The 13852-nt window shown below is 54.2% G+C and overlaps 2 protein-coding genes across 2 annotated transcripts; one reads left to right on the top strand and one right to left on the bottom strand.

Moving 5' to 3' along the window:
- Positions 1–382: 382 nt before the first annotated feature.
- Positions 383–1185, top strand: BXZ73DRAFT_36265 (uncharacterized protein; the record flags this gene model as incomplete). Its single annotated transcript, XM_048017880.1, has 3 exons — positions 383–512; positions 569–819; positions 871–1185. Coding segments are annotated over 3 exons (696 nt in total), but the record flags the coding sequence as incomplete, so codon positions are not given.
- Positions 1186–2075: 890 nt separating this feature from the next.
- On the bottom strand, positions 2076–2743 carry BXZ73DRAFT_44162 (uncharacterized protein; the record flags this gene model as incomplete). Its single annotated transcript, XM_048019286.1, has 2 exons — positions 2076–2395; positions 2449–2743. The coding sequence occupies 2 exons, from the start codon at positions 2741–2743 to the stop codon at positions 2076–2078; spliced, it is 615 nt and encodes a 204-aa protein (XP_047879643.1).
- Between the last annotated feature and the right edge of the window lie 11109 nt (positions 2744–13852).

The raw sequence follows: 13852 nt of genomic DNA, 5'->3' as shown, positions 1-13852 counted from the left end.
TTCCCTCCTCGACCCTGGGCCCTCTCCTGCACAGGCAGCTTCCTCCCCCAATACCCTCCCTCTCGCGGCTGCACAGGCTCACCACGATGTCGTACCGTCTCCTCCCCCACTCACGAGGACCGCGCTGAGCGAACCTGTAGCGTCATCTTCGACCTTGGTTCCTCTTACGCACCCGGCCTCGTCTTCACATTATGGCTCTCCGTATCTATCCCACCAACAGTCGGAAGACTCTTCCCAATCGGCGTACTATTCTCCCACTCCAGCTCCCCATCTTTCCTCCAGCTCATTTACTCCATCAAATACTTCACTACCCGCTTCTCGCCAGTCACCAACGCTCGCATCTTCCCCGCCAGACGTGGACAGCTTTACCGCTGCTTACTTCCCGGAAGAAGTCGCGCAACCTCGTCCCACCAGCCCCTCCCCCGGACCCTCGTCGCAAGTAGGCGGTACGGCAGAGCAGCCACAAGTCATCAATGGCGTCGACATGTTCGCGCGCAACGAAGCGGTCACGGGTGAGTAGTCTTTCAGCTTACCGTCTTCACATGCGTTCAACCCGGTACCTATCAAGGCTCGTTCGACGTCGATCCAATGTTGGAAACCCAACCTCTCATGATGCCGTCAGACATGTCCAAAGCACATGCGGCTGTCTGGGGCACAAGCACGTCCCCACTGCAATTGAACGCAGCTTTCCGATCGCTGAAACTCTCCGTTACGGTGGACGTCGCTGTTGTCGGGCCGCCTACGCACGAACCGCGCCGGCGGAGGACACCAGTGCGACTATGTGCGTCCACCCGGTCGGAGCCGGTAATCATGAACATTGTGAGTTCCGTATTTCCCCACTGGTCGCGACTGTAACTGACACACCGACAGCGCGAAGTCGACCTCCGATACTGCCTGGACCTCCATGTCGAGTCAAAGTCCGGAGACATCACCGTCCTCCTCCCGCCCTCCTTCTCCGGCCCCATCATCATCCAGAAGAAGAAGGCCGACTCGCTCACCCTCCTCCCCGACTTCGCCACCACCACCCGCACCCTCCGCACGACGGACCACGAGACCGTGCTCCTCGTCTCCTCCCCCGCGTTCCCCGTCCCCGCGATCGACAAGCCGCTCGCGCAGACGGCCGACGACGACCTCGCCCGCGCCCTCCTCCACGCCAAGCACGGGCGCATCACCATCGGGCTCTCCGCCTCCAGCACCGACGCCGCCGTGCTCGCGCCCGCGCCGAACGCCGCGGCACCGAAGAAGCCGACGATCGCCGGCGCGCTCGGCGGCCTCGCGCGTGCGTACGTCGACGCGCAGACCGACGCGCTCCGGCGCGAGCTCTGCGCGACGAGCGGCGCGCTCCGCCAGGAGTGGGCGCAGCAGCGCGAGGCGGTCGCGCAGGAGTGGCGCGCGGGCGTGCAGCAGACGCAGCGCGGGCGCCAGGGCACCGCGCGCGCCTACCGGCAGACGGCGAGGGGCGCTGCGCGCGGGGCGCAGCAGACCGTGCGCGGGTACGCGCAGCTGTCGGCGGGCACGATCAAGGCCGCCGCGGTGGCGGCGGCGCTTGTGGGGAAGGGGCGTGCTGGGGAGGATACAGGCGCAGCGGACGCGGTGGCTCGGACCTCGGGCTCGAGCCTCGGTCGGAAAGACAAGTAGGGGGCACGAGAGGTGCTAGTCGTTTGAGGCCCGGAGTGGTTGGAGCCCAGATGTTTTCCGGTTGGATGCCCTTGCTGTGCCGGTATGCGAGTACATTGTCGCTGGCGCACGCTTTGCACGGGTCTTGTGGCCTCCGCAGGTGGACAGCCGCAGACTGCGCGGCAGTAATGGACGCAGGCACTTATTACCAGGCTCCTACCCATCCTCGTCTATCGTGTTCTCGCTCCAATCCTATAGTGCTGTCCATCTAATCACCACCACATTTGTACAAAGGATACCAAGCACCCAGATGTTACTCGATTTCTTAGTTGTCTAGCCAAACGCATTATCTCGACTGTCTGAGCAAATCCCTAAGACGGTTTGTCAAAATTCTCAATCCCTATGAAGATGCAGTCGGGGCTATTGCCACACGTGCTGATGGATGACTAAGCGTGACGTCACTGATCAAGCGCCTGCGCAACGGTATCCGGGATTCGCCGGTGGGACTTGTACTGACGAGAACTGAACTGCTTCACCTTTGCTTGAGCATCCTTCGCATCTAGACCTTCCGTATAAGCATCAATGAACCTCCATGCACGATGCTCCCACTTCCGAATGAGCTCAACCGGCACGGAGGCCATGGCGGTGGGCATGTTGGCCCGGATTGTGTCGAAGCTGTAATCACAGTGCTCCCGCAACCAGCGCTTGACAATGCCCCAGAAGTACTCGATGAAGTTGATCTCGCAATGGTACTTCAGCAAGAAGATGCAGATGTGACCTGCATTGTGTATGTCAGGTCAAGTTTCACCAGGTCTGAAGGGACACTCTGACACTTGCCTTCGGCCTTGAGGATCTCCTCGACGAGTGACTTCTGCTTGCGGAAGTCATCCTGTACTGACAGAATCCGAGTTGCACAACAAGATGTGGCATCATCGGCACATTTGTTCGCCCCTCCACACTTCATCAGAAGTCCCTGGCGCCACAGTCCACGTTCCATGAGAATGTCCTTCATGCCGCGTGGCTCGTTTCTGTAATTTCCGCTTGCATCACCGTCCGGCCCGAATACCATCAGCTGTGCCACTCGCTGACCATCGCGCTCGTACCACCCCACTGTTACGGACACCATGCGTACGCCGGACCTTTTCCTCCATCCCTCGTTATCTCCGTCATGGACTACGCCTCGTGCCCTCAGGGGCTACTGTACTACCACTCCTATCTCTGCCTCATGCTGCTGCGCAGCCTCGTCCCGGACATGCACGTACCTCATGGCAACCTCACTACGACCTACCTCCTTACACGCCGTAGCCATGATGCGTACTGACTCGTATGGACTCGCTGTATACGTACCGTTACCTCACCCCTCACGGACCGCGGCCTCGAGGCCTTTGTACTTATAAGAGGGACAACGCAGCATAGCGCTCCCCATCTTTCGACCTCCTGTATAGCTACGTCCTCTGGCCTAGTGCCAATCTACTCTCTTGCTTGCCTTCTACCTCGCTCGCTCGCCAGTCCACTCGATAGTGCACTGTGCTTACTCGCGTCGGCATCAAGAGAACTCTCACAGACATAACCACTCGGCGTCTAGGCCTCGTTCCCGACGGAACTCGGACTTCGACGTAACATTAGGTCGAAAGATTGAACCCTCCACTTATTCAAGTGCAGAGGACCCATCTACCAGGACAGAAGGTTGCGAACTGCTCGATAGCAGAACACAATAGAAGAACAGGCACCACGGACTCCACACAGAACACCCAGGCTCGACAGGACACCCCTCGAGTACACCCACTCCCCATTATCCTCACACCAACCCCAGAGGAAAGACACGCAGCACAACTGCAAGGACCAGGACAGGAAGGCAGCGGTCACACCCTACCTATTAACGAGGAACACGAAGAAACACTCGTCGCCACATCAAACAGCGGAAGCTCGGACACATACCTCCATACGTTCTCTCGAGCGGTACAACAAGGGGTACAGAACTTTGAGATTCTCGCAGACCACCCACTCCTACTCGCGAGGTTCAACAAAGAGGATCTCCTGGACTTCGGTGGTCACCTGCGCGATCTCGAGAACATCATCAACGTACTCCCACAAGTTCCAGAAGCACCGCAGGACGCGCCAGACCACATCCAGCTTCCCCTGAACCACGCCGCTCCCATTCACGTCCTAACAGAGAGGCTCGAGTACGACATCAAGGACCTTGAAAACTTTGTCTTCGACCTCCCCAACAACCTCGTGCACCCGGAATACCTCGGAAGACTACAGGAGCTTCAAGAGTTCCGGACCGCGTTGGGAGTTATCCAAGACTACTTCCATGACTGAACCAGACACGGCTTGCAAGAATAGAATTCACGCATTCAATACCGACACCGGAAGAGACGTACATCACAATAACAGAACGTGGAGCAGCTGCACATCAGCAAGGTGCCCAGCCAGATACTGGAACACGCAAACGCTTCCAGCAGGAACGGACAACAAGTACAAGGCCTGTATCGAAGCACAGGAAAGAGCGATTACGAAAATATTCGGTCAACAGAGACCAATCTTCAAAGTCCCACAAACAGGAAGGATAGGAGCTACCAGAAGGACAACATCCAGTAATCAAAACACACCAAGGAGTTCACCACTATCAGTAGCAATCACCCCGCTACCAGATTTATCCGAACCAACCACCGAACCGGGACTGAGTACACGAGCCCAAGAAAAGGTTCCAGCTGGAGAAACCGAGAGCAACTTCTCAACCCACGCACGACCGCTCCCAGAAGAAGCGTACATGGCCACTCAAACCATGACAGAACCGACGGAAACGATACCAGACCCAGGATCAATATCATGACATCCCCCTACTCGCTCTCCGAGAACCTCGGGATTCACCACACCGGAGGACGAGATAGACACCAATAAACCCATAGGACAACAGCTTGAAAGAAAGCGTGAAGACATGGAAGAGCAAATACGCAAGATGAAAGAGAAGCTAGCCAAGATGGAAGAAGAAAGGGATCAAGCCGATTTTCACTTCTGACACCTCTCGGGAATCCGCCGACAAGCAGTCCCAAGCTACGCAATTGGGAGACCAACGGATGCAGGAGAATCGGCAGCGAGCCTCGCCACCATCACACTCCGCCCTCAAGCAGTCGTCCTTGACCCTATACCAGAAAGACACGATCCGAGGGGGAGAGGTCACCATCGTCACCGAAGGGGAGACCCAGATGACGAACCATCGGACGATGACAACCCTCAAGGCGACAGGAGGGGACGACAAGATCCAGACAGAAGAAGACCACAAGGACCCCCCGGTGGAGGAAATGACCCTCCAGAAGGAGGGGGAGGAGACGGATACCAAGGAGGAGGCCCCCCAGGAGGACCATTCGGAATACCAAGAGGCAAGGGCAAAGTCAAAGTACCAGAAGTATTCGACGGCACACGCGACAAACTCGACACTTTCGTCAAATCACTCCTCCTCATGTTCGACGCCCGCCCTATCAACTTCCCAGACGATCAAACAATGATCACCACCGCCCTCTCCTACATGGAAGGAGGGACGGCAGGAGTCTGGAAGACATCTATCCTACGCAATGCATGGGTCAGAAACGCGGCAGGGCGAAGGCAAGGCTACGGAACCTGGGACAACTTCCTCAACAAGCTCCAGATTACCTTTGCCCCTATCAATGAAGCTTTCGCCGCAGCCAATCAACTACGAATGCTCGGCAAGAAACAATTCGACTCCATCGACGATCTCAACGGAGAATTCATCCATCTCATACGCAAGTCGGGTATCACGGACCCACAAGCACAGCTCGGCTGGTACCAACAAGCATTGCCACCAGTCATCCGAGATAAGATTATGGGTCTACTCCCAGCGCCACCCGATCTCGAAGGATGGATGGGAAGAGCAGTGGATTCAGATCGCAACTGGAAGCTCAAGAAGGAGCTGGACAAGGCACTCGACCGACAACCCCGAAACAAAACCAGAGTTGTCAAGGCCACACGAACGGACAAGATAAACATCAACACACTGTCAGCCGAGGAACAGAAGGAATTGATGAATAAAGGACTCTGTTTCTTTTGCAAGAAGGGAAAACACCTCGCCAGGTTCTGCCCTAACAAGAAGAAGGGAAAACCTCAGCAGAAGATCAGAGAAGTCACCGTAGAAAACGAGGCCGAGGAAGAGGAGAGTGACGGAGATGTCCAAGTAAACGCAGCACGATTCGATGACGAACAGGATTTTTGAACAGGCAAGACGAGTCGACGCTGGACTTGCCTAGTACCCCCAGCTTTCATGTAACGCTAGTATCAAATACAGAGCGACGCAGGCACGCGCTCTTGCTCTCTGGTCACATGGAAGTGGGAAAAATCGCCGTCGAAATCAAAGAACTCCTCGATTCGGGAGCAGACGCAGTCATAGTCAATCAAAGACTGGTGGACAAATACAATCTCCCAACCGTCCAACTCCCCGTCCCCATACGATTCAGAAACGCGGACGACTCCATCAACAGTACAGGAAACATCACCCACCGAGTAGAAGGACATTTTCGACTCCAGAACAAACTACTGCCAAAAAATTGGTATGTCGCCAACATCGGACGAGACGACGTCATCTTTGGCATGCCATGGATAAGAAAATACAACCCAGCGATCGATTGGGAATCAGGACGAATAACCATCGACGCTACGCATATCAAGAAACAGCAGCAGATTGACAAACTACGACGAAGTCGACCAGCTCCAGAAGGGAGACTGTGGGGTTATCCACTCCAGGGCAAAGTACAGGACAGATTACTGGCCTATCTGGAGATAGATGAAGACAATGAAGGACTCACACACTACCCCTCCAAAATCATCCAGCGATTATACGAGACCGCACAAATCCAGAAGGTTACCAAGTCAGCGGAAATCGCAATCGAAGCAAGCAAAGCGAAAGTAGAGAAAACACTAGACGAAATACTACCAGACTTTGTGAAAGACTACCGACAACTATTCGAAAAGAAAGCGGCGGCACGATTCCCTCCAACACGACCATGGGACCATGCGATTGATCTCAAACCAGATTTTGATTTCAACAAGAGTCGTACATGGAACAAAATCTATCCTCTGACACTCACGGAACAAGATAAACTAGACAAGTTCATACACGAGAACCTAGAGAAAGGATACATCAAGAGGTCCAAGTCACCCATCGCGTCACCGTTCTTCTTCGTGACCAAAAAAGATGGTACACTACGACCTGTCCAAGACTATCGAGCACTCAATGAAGGCACTATCCGAAATGCGTACCCATTACCTCTCATCAGCGATCTCATGGACAAACTCAAAGGAGCAAACTTCTTTACTAAGTTGGATATACGGGCCGGATACAACAACATACGCATTAAAGAGGGGATCAGTGGAAGGCTGCCTTCATCACTCCTTCCAGTCTATTCGAACCTACGGTCATGTTCTTTGGCTTATGCAACGCCCCGGCAACTTTCCAAAGCATGATGAACGACTCGTTCGAAGACATGATTCGCGAAGGATGGATCGTAATCTATATGGACGACATTCTTATTTTCTCCCACCACATCAAAGAACATCACGAACGAACACTAAGAGTCCTCAAACGACTTGAAGAGTTGGACTTATTTGTCAAAGGAGAAAAATGCGAATTTGATGTCACCGAAGTCGAATTCGTAGGGTCTATCATAAGACCAAACCAAATCCTTATGGATCCAATCAAAGTCAAAGCAGTACTGGAATGGAAAACACCCAAGAAACTCAAGGAAGTACAAGCGTTTTTGGGTTTCGGCAATTTCTATCGACGATTCATCAAGGACTACTCAAAAGTGGCTAAACCACTCACGGCGCTTATAAAGAAGGACACACCATTTGTATGGAACGAGGAATGCGAAGCAGCTTTCCAAGAACTCAAGAATCGCTTCACCAACAGACCGATTCTACAAATGCCAGATCCACACAGACCGTTTCAAGTAGAGTGTGATGCATCGAAAGTCGCAACTGGAGCGGTACTCCGACAACAAGGACCAGACGGACTATGGCACCCTTGCGCCTATCTTTCCAAGTCGTTCACAGAAGCAGAACGGAACTATCAAATATATGATCGAGAACTACTGGCCATCGTACGGGCTTCAAGGAATGGAGACACTCTTCAAGGTCACCACACCCAATAGACGTCATACGGACCATCAAAATTTGACGTACTTCAGGCAGCTCAAAGACTGAACACACGACAAGCACGATGGCACAGCTACCTCAACGAATTCCATTTCACCTGAAGCACCACCCCAGCAAGACGATAGCACAAGCGGACGCTCTGTCCAGGAGAACAGACCATGAACAGGGGGAGGATGATAACAAGGATATCATCATGCTACCAGAACAAATTTTCACCATCAATACAATCAATCGAACTACAACACGAATCCGCAATAACAAGGCACGAGACGCGACCTAGTACACTTCCTCACAACCAAAGACTCAAAAACTAACGACCAACTGGGGAAACCCCGAAGATTGGACAGAGAAGACGGCTCTTACTCTTCAAGGATAGAGTATATGTCCCTCCAGATGAAGAACTCTACCGAGACATACTCAAACTTACCACAACTAGCAGTATGGGCCATCTAGGATCAGAAGACTTGACCTAGTCCGAAGAGAATATATATGGAACAGAATGCGAAACTTCATCACACAATACGTCCGAGGATGCCCAAATGCCAGACACTCAAGGTTAACACACACCCAACAAAACCTGGCCTATCCCCATCGCATGCATACACGTGGCAACACACACGACCCATCAACCTGATGCATATGTCGACCATGACACAAATGGCATCTTGCACCATGCACGAAAACCATTACAGCAATGGGAGCGTCCAAACTCCTATGGGAACAAGTCTTCAGCCGTTTGGACTCCCCGACAAAATCATATCAGACCGAGGACCGCATTCGCAGCAGAAGCTTTAAGAATTACACAAGGCCATGGGAAGTGAAACATGATGAGCACGGCTTATCACCCACAAACGGACGGACAAACTGAACGAGTCAATCAAGAACTCGACTGCACTACGAATCTACGCGCGAATGACCCAGATCACTGGGCTGACCGCCTCAAGGAATTCGAGTTGCACACAATCAACGCACTCATTCAGTAACCGGAAAATCACCGTTTGAACTACTCTATGGATACACCAAACATAGAGGAACGGTCCGCAGCAATCTCAAACATCCAGCACGCAGAACGGCTAAAACAGCTCAAGGCCGATCAGAAAATACAATCGCCGCACACAACAGGCCGCCGCAGCAATGGCACGACAGTCACCAGCACGCCCAATCACGTTAAAAGGCGACAAGGTGCTGTTAGAAGCAACAAATCTCCGGCTTCCATACCCCTATCGAAAACTAGCGCCGAAACGACTCGGCCCGTTCCTATCTCCGAAGTCATGGGGCCAGTCACATTCAAACTTGTGCTTCCGCGCAGTTGGAAGATACACCCCGTGTTCCACGCCACGCTGCTCACGCCGTATCGAACGACAAAAGAACACGGCCCAGACCAGCCCAGACCACCACCTGACCTCATAGAAGGTCAAGAAGAACACGAGGTGAGGCCAATCCTCAAGCACCAACTGCGGGGAAGCAGATCAAAGCCAAAGCTCTATTATCTTGTCGCATGGAAGGGCTGGGAACCAGCAGAAAACTCATGGGAACCAGAACACCACCTGACCAACGTGCCAGACGTCCTCCGAGCATATAAAAAGAAACATCGACTATGAGCCAGCCCTCATCCCCCACTCGCCACATCCGACTCACTCTCACAACTCGTACCACTGCAACAATGCCTCGCACTCGTAACCCCACTCCCAACCCGCGCTCCACCCGCTCATGGGCAACCCCTACACCTCAACCACTGGACGTACCGTCCCCCGGTTCATCTCCGACAGACCTCTCGTCTCGTACCAACACCTCCCGGTCACGTTCCTTCGCAACGACGCCCCAGCCCCTTTCGGCCTCCGCATCAGGTGGGTTATCGCACACCCCGACCTCCACGACCAAGTACGTGTGCGTACCGAACACATTCCGGGAGCTACCTATGCCATCGAGACCTACCGAACCTTCACCGAAGCCTACCAGACTCACCAAGAGGCCAACACGTTCGTACACCGGGCGGCCGGACCAGCGCAAGTCAAAGAGAACGCAAAACGAGCTGCATGCGCCACCATGCACCTCCTCATCCGAGGGGCTGAACTTACGGTCCGCCAACTTGCTACTTACCAGGTGGGACGTGCCCTTGCCGATCTTCTCCCCCGCCGCAAACAGCACACGGACTACACATGGTGCGGACACGCATCACCTACTCCCAACGAAGCCGAACGCAACAGGGCCGTGTGGGAAGAGGAGGACTACCGGACACGCACCGTCGCTGGAGGGTGGATGGGCATGGAAAGCTCGGCCATAGAATGGGGATCACCGGAAGAGGAGGGGACAACAGCGAGGAACCCACCACCCCCACGCCAGGCCTGACCCTGTCCGACATGATCGCCGCACTCGGACCTCGCGGATCTCACACCCCACCTCCTCGCCCTCCTACCCCGACACCACCCACGCTGTCCCTGAACGAACGAGTAGCCCACTACTACGCGGACGACGAGGTTCACTACGAACTTGTCATTCCGGTCCAGGCCCCACCTCCGTACGACGACGATGAGGACATGGGCAACGACGCGGACTCAGAAGGAGGAGAAGCCTCCTCCAGCGACCACGAGGACGAGGACGACGCCCCCCGCCTGGAGCTCCTACGAGCCTACAACCCGGTCGCCCAACCCTTCCGCCTAGAAGGTGCCACCAGCCGCTACGCCCTCCGCGGATACCTATCCGCCAACCACTTCATCGGAGTGTACGCGCTCGATTGGCCAGCACGGTATTCACCCGAGAACATCGAGTTGAGGATCGCCGCAGCCCTTCCCTACGTGGCCCCAGGCATTCGCCTCAGCCTCGAACTTCATGTCCTCAACGTCGTGGCTCAATGGTGCAATGCTCACTGCGAAGAGGTCGTCGACGACCGTGTGATCAATGCGGGACACTGGCGGTGTTTCCTCACGTACTACAGCCAGTACCGAAGGATGGGTATCCCTCTACACGGCGAACCCGAGATGTCGCTCGAAGGGACGGTCCACAAAGTGATCGTCAATCTGATCGAACGCCTCCGCCAGATCGGCTACCGCCCTCGTGAAGACCCTGACCTCGACGCCGACGACATCTTCGGTAACTGAGGGTTGGGACAACCCTCACAGGAGAGGGAGCTGATGTTACGGACACCATGCGTACGCTGGCCCTTTTCCTCCCCCCTCGTCATTTCCGTCATGGACTGCGCCTCATGCCCTCAGGGGCTACTGTACGACCACTCCTATCTCTGCCTCATGCTGCTGCACAGCCTCATCCCGGACATGCACATACCTCATGGCAACCTCATGGCACAACACCCACTCACACGCCGTAGCCATGACTCGCACTGACTCGTATGGACTCACGATATACGCCCTGCTACCTCACCCCTCACGCACCATAGCCTCGAGGCCTCTGTACTTATAAGAGGGACGACGCAGCATAGCGCTCCCCATCTTTCGACCTCCTGTCTAGCTACGTCCCTCTGGCCTAGTGCCAATACATCTCTTGCTTGCCTTCTACCTCGCTCGCTCGCTGGTCCACTCGATAGTGCACCGTGCTCACTTGCGTTGGCATCAAGAGACTTCTCACGGACATAACCACCCGGCGTCTAGGCCTCGTTCGCGACGGAACTCGGACTTCGACGTAACAGCCTTCTTCGATGCATTCGCAAATGAAGTGATAGCGGATGTCGATGTGCTTCGTGCGACGGTCAACAGCAGGGTTTTCAGAGAGAAAAATTGATCCCTGGTTGTCTATGCAGAGCAGTGTAGGACTCAACATATCATCACCAACTTCATGAACGAAAGTCCGAAGCCACTTCATCTAACAGCAAGCGTCTGACACGGACATGTATTCCCCTTCGGTGGAGGAGAGGGATACTGTGCGTTGTCGGTGAGAGACCCAGGAGAGTGCACCTCCTGCCATCAGGAAAACGAAGCCGGTTGTCGACTTCCTGTTGTCGCAGTTTTCACCCCAGTCCGAGTCTGAGTACGCAATCATGCCAGCGCCATCCTTTCCATCGTAACGAAGACGATAGTGCGAGGTACCACAGAGGTAGCGAAGGATGTAGCGAGCATAACACATGTGATCTTCAGACGGGTTGGCGTTGTACTTGGAGAGACACGTGATGGCGTAGGAGATGTCTGGACGAGTACCAAGCATGGCATAAAGGAGACTGCCAATGAGGCTCTGATACTCCCGACAAAGGGTTGCAGGTGCTTCATCCTGTTGAGCGACGAGGACGCAACCAGCGGGGAGAGGAGTGAACGCAGCATTGCAGTTAGACATATTGAACTTTTTGAGGACGGCATCGATGTACTCTTCCTGGTCGATGTCAAGGATGTGTTTGACGCGATCACAATGAATGCGAGTACCTAGGAATTGTTGCACCAGTCCTAGATCAGTCATCTTGTACTGCTTGCTAAGAGAGTCCTTGACGAAGTCGATGCGCGTGCGTGAATTGCCCATGACAAGTAGATCGTCGACATATAGAACAATCAGCGTGACTTCGCCTGGAACACCCCCTTGTCAACAATAAACGTAGACTCTGGCATCTGAGTACGTGCGGACAAATCCCAATTTGATGAGCGAATTGTGGATTTTGAGGTTCCACTGGTGAGAGGCTTGCTTCAGACCGTAGATGGCCTTCTTGAGCAGACAGACGTAGTCCTCTTTGCCAGCTTTAACCCATCCTTCCGGCTGCTCCATGTAGATCTCCTTGTCGAGATTGCCGTTGAGGAACGCGGTTTTGACGTCCATGGCGTCGATATCCTAGTCTTCAAGCGCGGCGTGTGCAAATGTGAAGCAGGTCGACTCGTTCCTTGATACAGGCGAAAAAATCTCGAAGTAGTCTTCTCCCCAGTTCTGTGTATAGCCCTTAGCTACGAGACAAGCCTTGACTCGACCATCCTGCTTGATGTCATACACCCGACGACATCCGATGACGTTACGACCCTTGGGGCGAGGTACGAGCACCCAGGTTCGGTTTTCCATCAACGAATTGTACTCCGAAGCTTCAGCCTTGAACCATTCATCACTCATAGGTGAGTTATGCGCTTCGTGGTAGGACTGAGGGATGCCTTTCTTGCTCGCAGCGTGGTTGATGATAGTATTGAGCAGGTCGAAGTACTTGCGCTCTTCAGCTGTACGTAGCTGTCCGTCTCGTCGTGTCCTGGCGTCGACGCGTGCAGGCGGTTCATCTGCATAGAAGTTATCCCTGTTACGATGCGGATTCTGTCCTGCACCATGACACTGAGGGCGCTGAGGTTGTAGTGGAGGACCAGCATCGACATCAGGTACTTCTTCAACAGTAGGATGACGATTGCGACGGTGGTTGGGAGCACGGGGCAGTGCACCTGGTACGGTGGGAGGTGGAGGTGGAGCTTCGCGCTTTGGTTCAGGCTCAGCATTGGGTGGAGCTTGAGGAGGGTGTGGGACCATAGCAGGTTCCGGAGGAGGAGTTGGAGGAGGAGGTATGAGCTCGACTGGTTCATCATCAGGCTCTCCTTCAGGGATGTCTGGGAACGGTGAATCGTTGGGGGCTACATGACAACGGCCGGTGGGGTTTTCATGTGCAGGGAAGACGTTCTCATCAAAGTCCACATTGCTAGAGACCATGATGGAGCAGGTAGAGCGGTTCCAGAAACGATAACCCTTGGAACTCTTGTAACCAACAAACACAACTTCGAGTGCCTTAGGCTCGAGTTTGTTGTCGTGTTTGTCCCTTTGCACATGTACGACTGCTTTGCAGCCGAAAATGCGAAAGTGGGAACAGTCTGGGACGACTCCGTTCCATGCCGTGATCGGGCACTTCCATTTTAGACGACGCATTGGCTGACGGTTGTAGATATGCACCGCAGTGTCAACCGCACATTGCCAGAAACCGTGAGACAGACCTGCGAAGTGAAGCATACACAGGGCCTTGTCTATGATGGTTCGGTTCCAGCGTTTGGCACGACCGTTTTGCTGCGGCGTTCCTGGCATGGTCATGTCGTGCTCAATCCCAAGTTCACGAAGAAGTTCTTGGAACTCTGTTGCGGTATATTCACCCCCTCGATTGGATTGTACCTTCTTG

Source organism: Epithele typhae (genome assembly GCF_022376455.1).
Source record: "Epithele typhae strain CBS 203.58 chromosome Unknown BXZ73scaffold_13, whole genome shotgun sequence".
Taxonomy (NCBI): Eukaryota; Fungi; Basidiomycota; class Agaricomycetes; order Polyporales; family Epitheliaceae; genus Epithele; species Epithele typhae.
The sequence above is the reverse complement of the archived record's forward strand: the minus strand, read 5'-3'. Positions and strand labels throughout refer to the sequence as shown.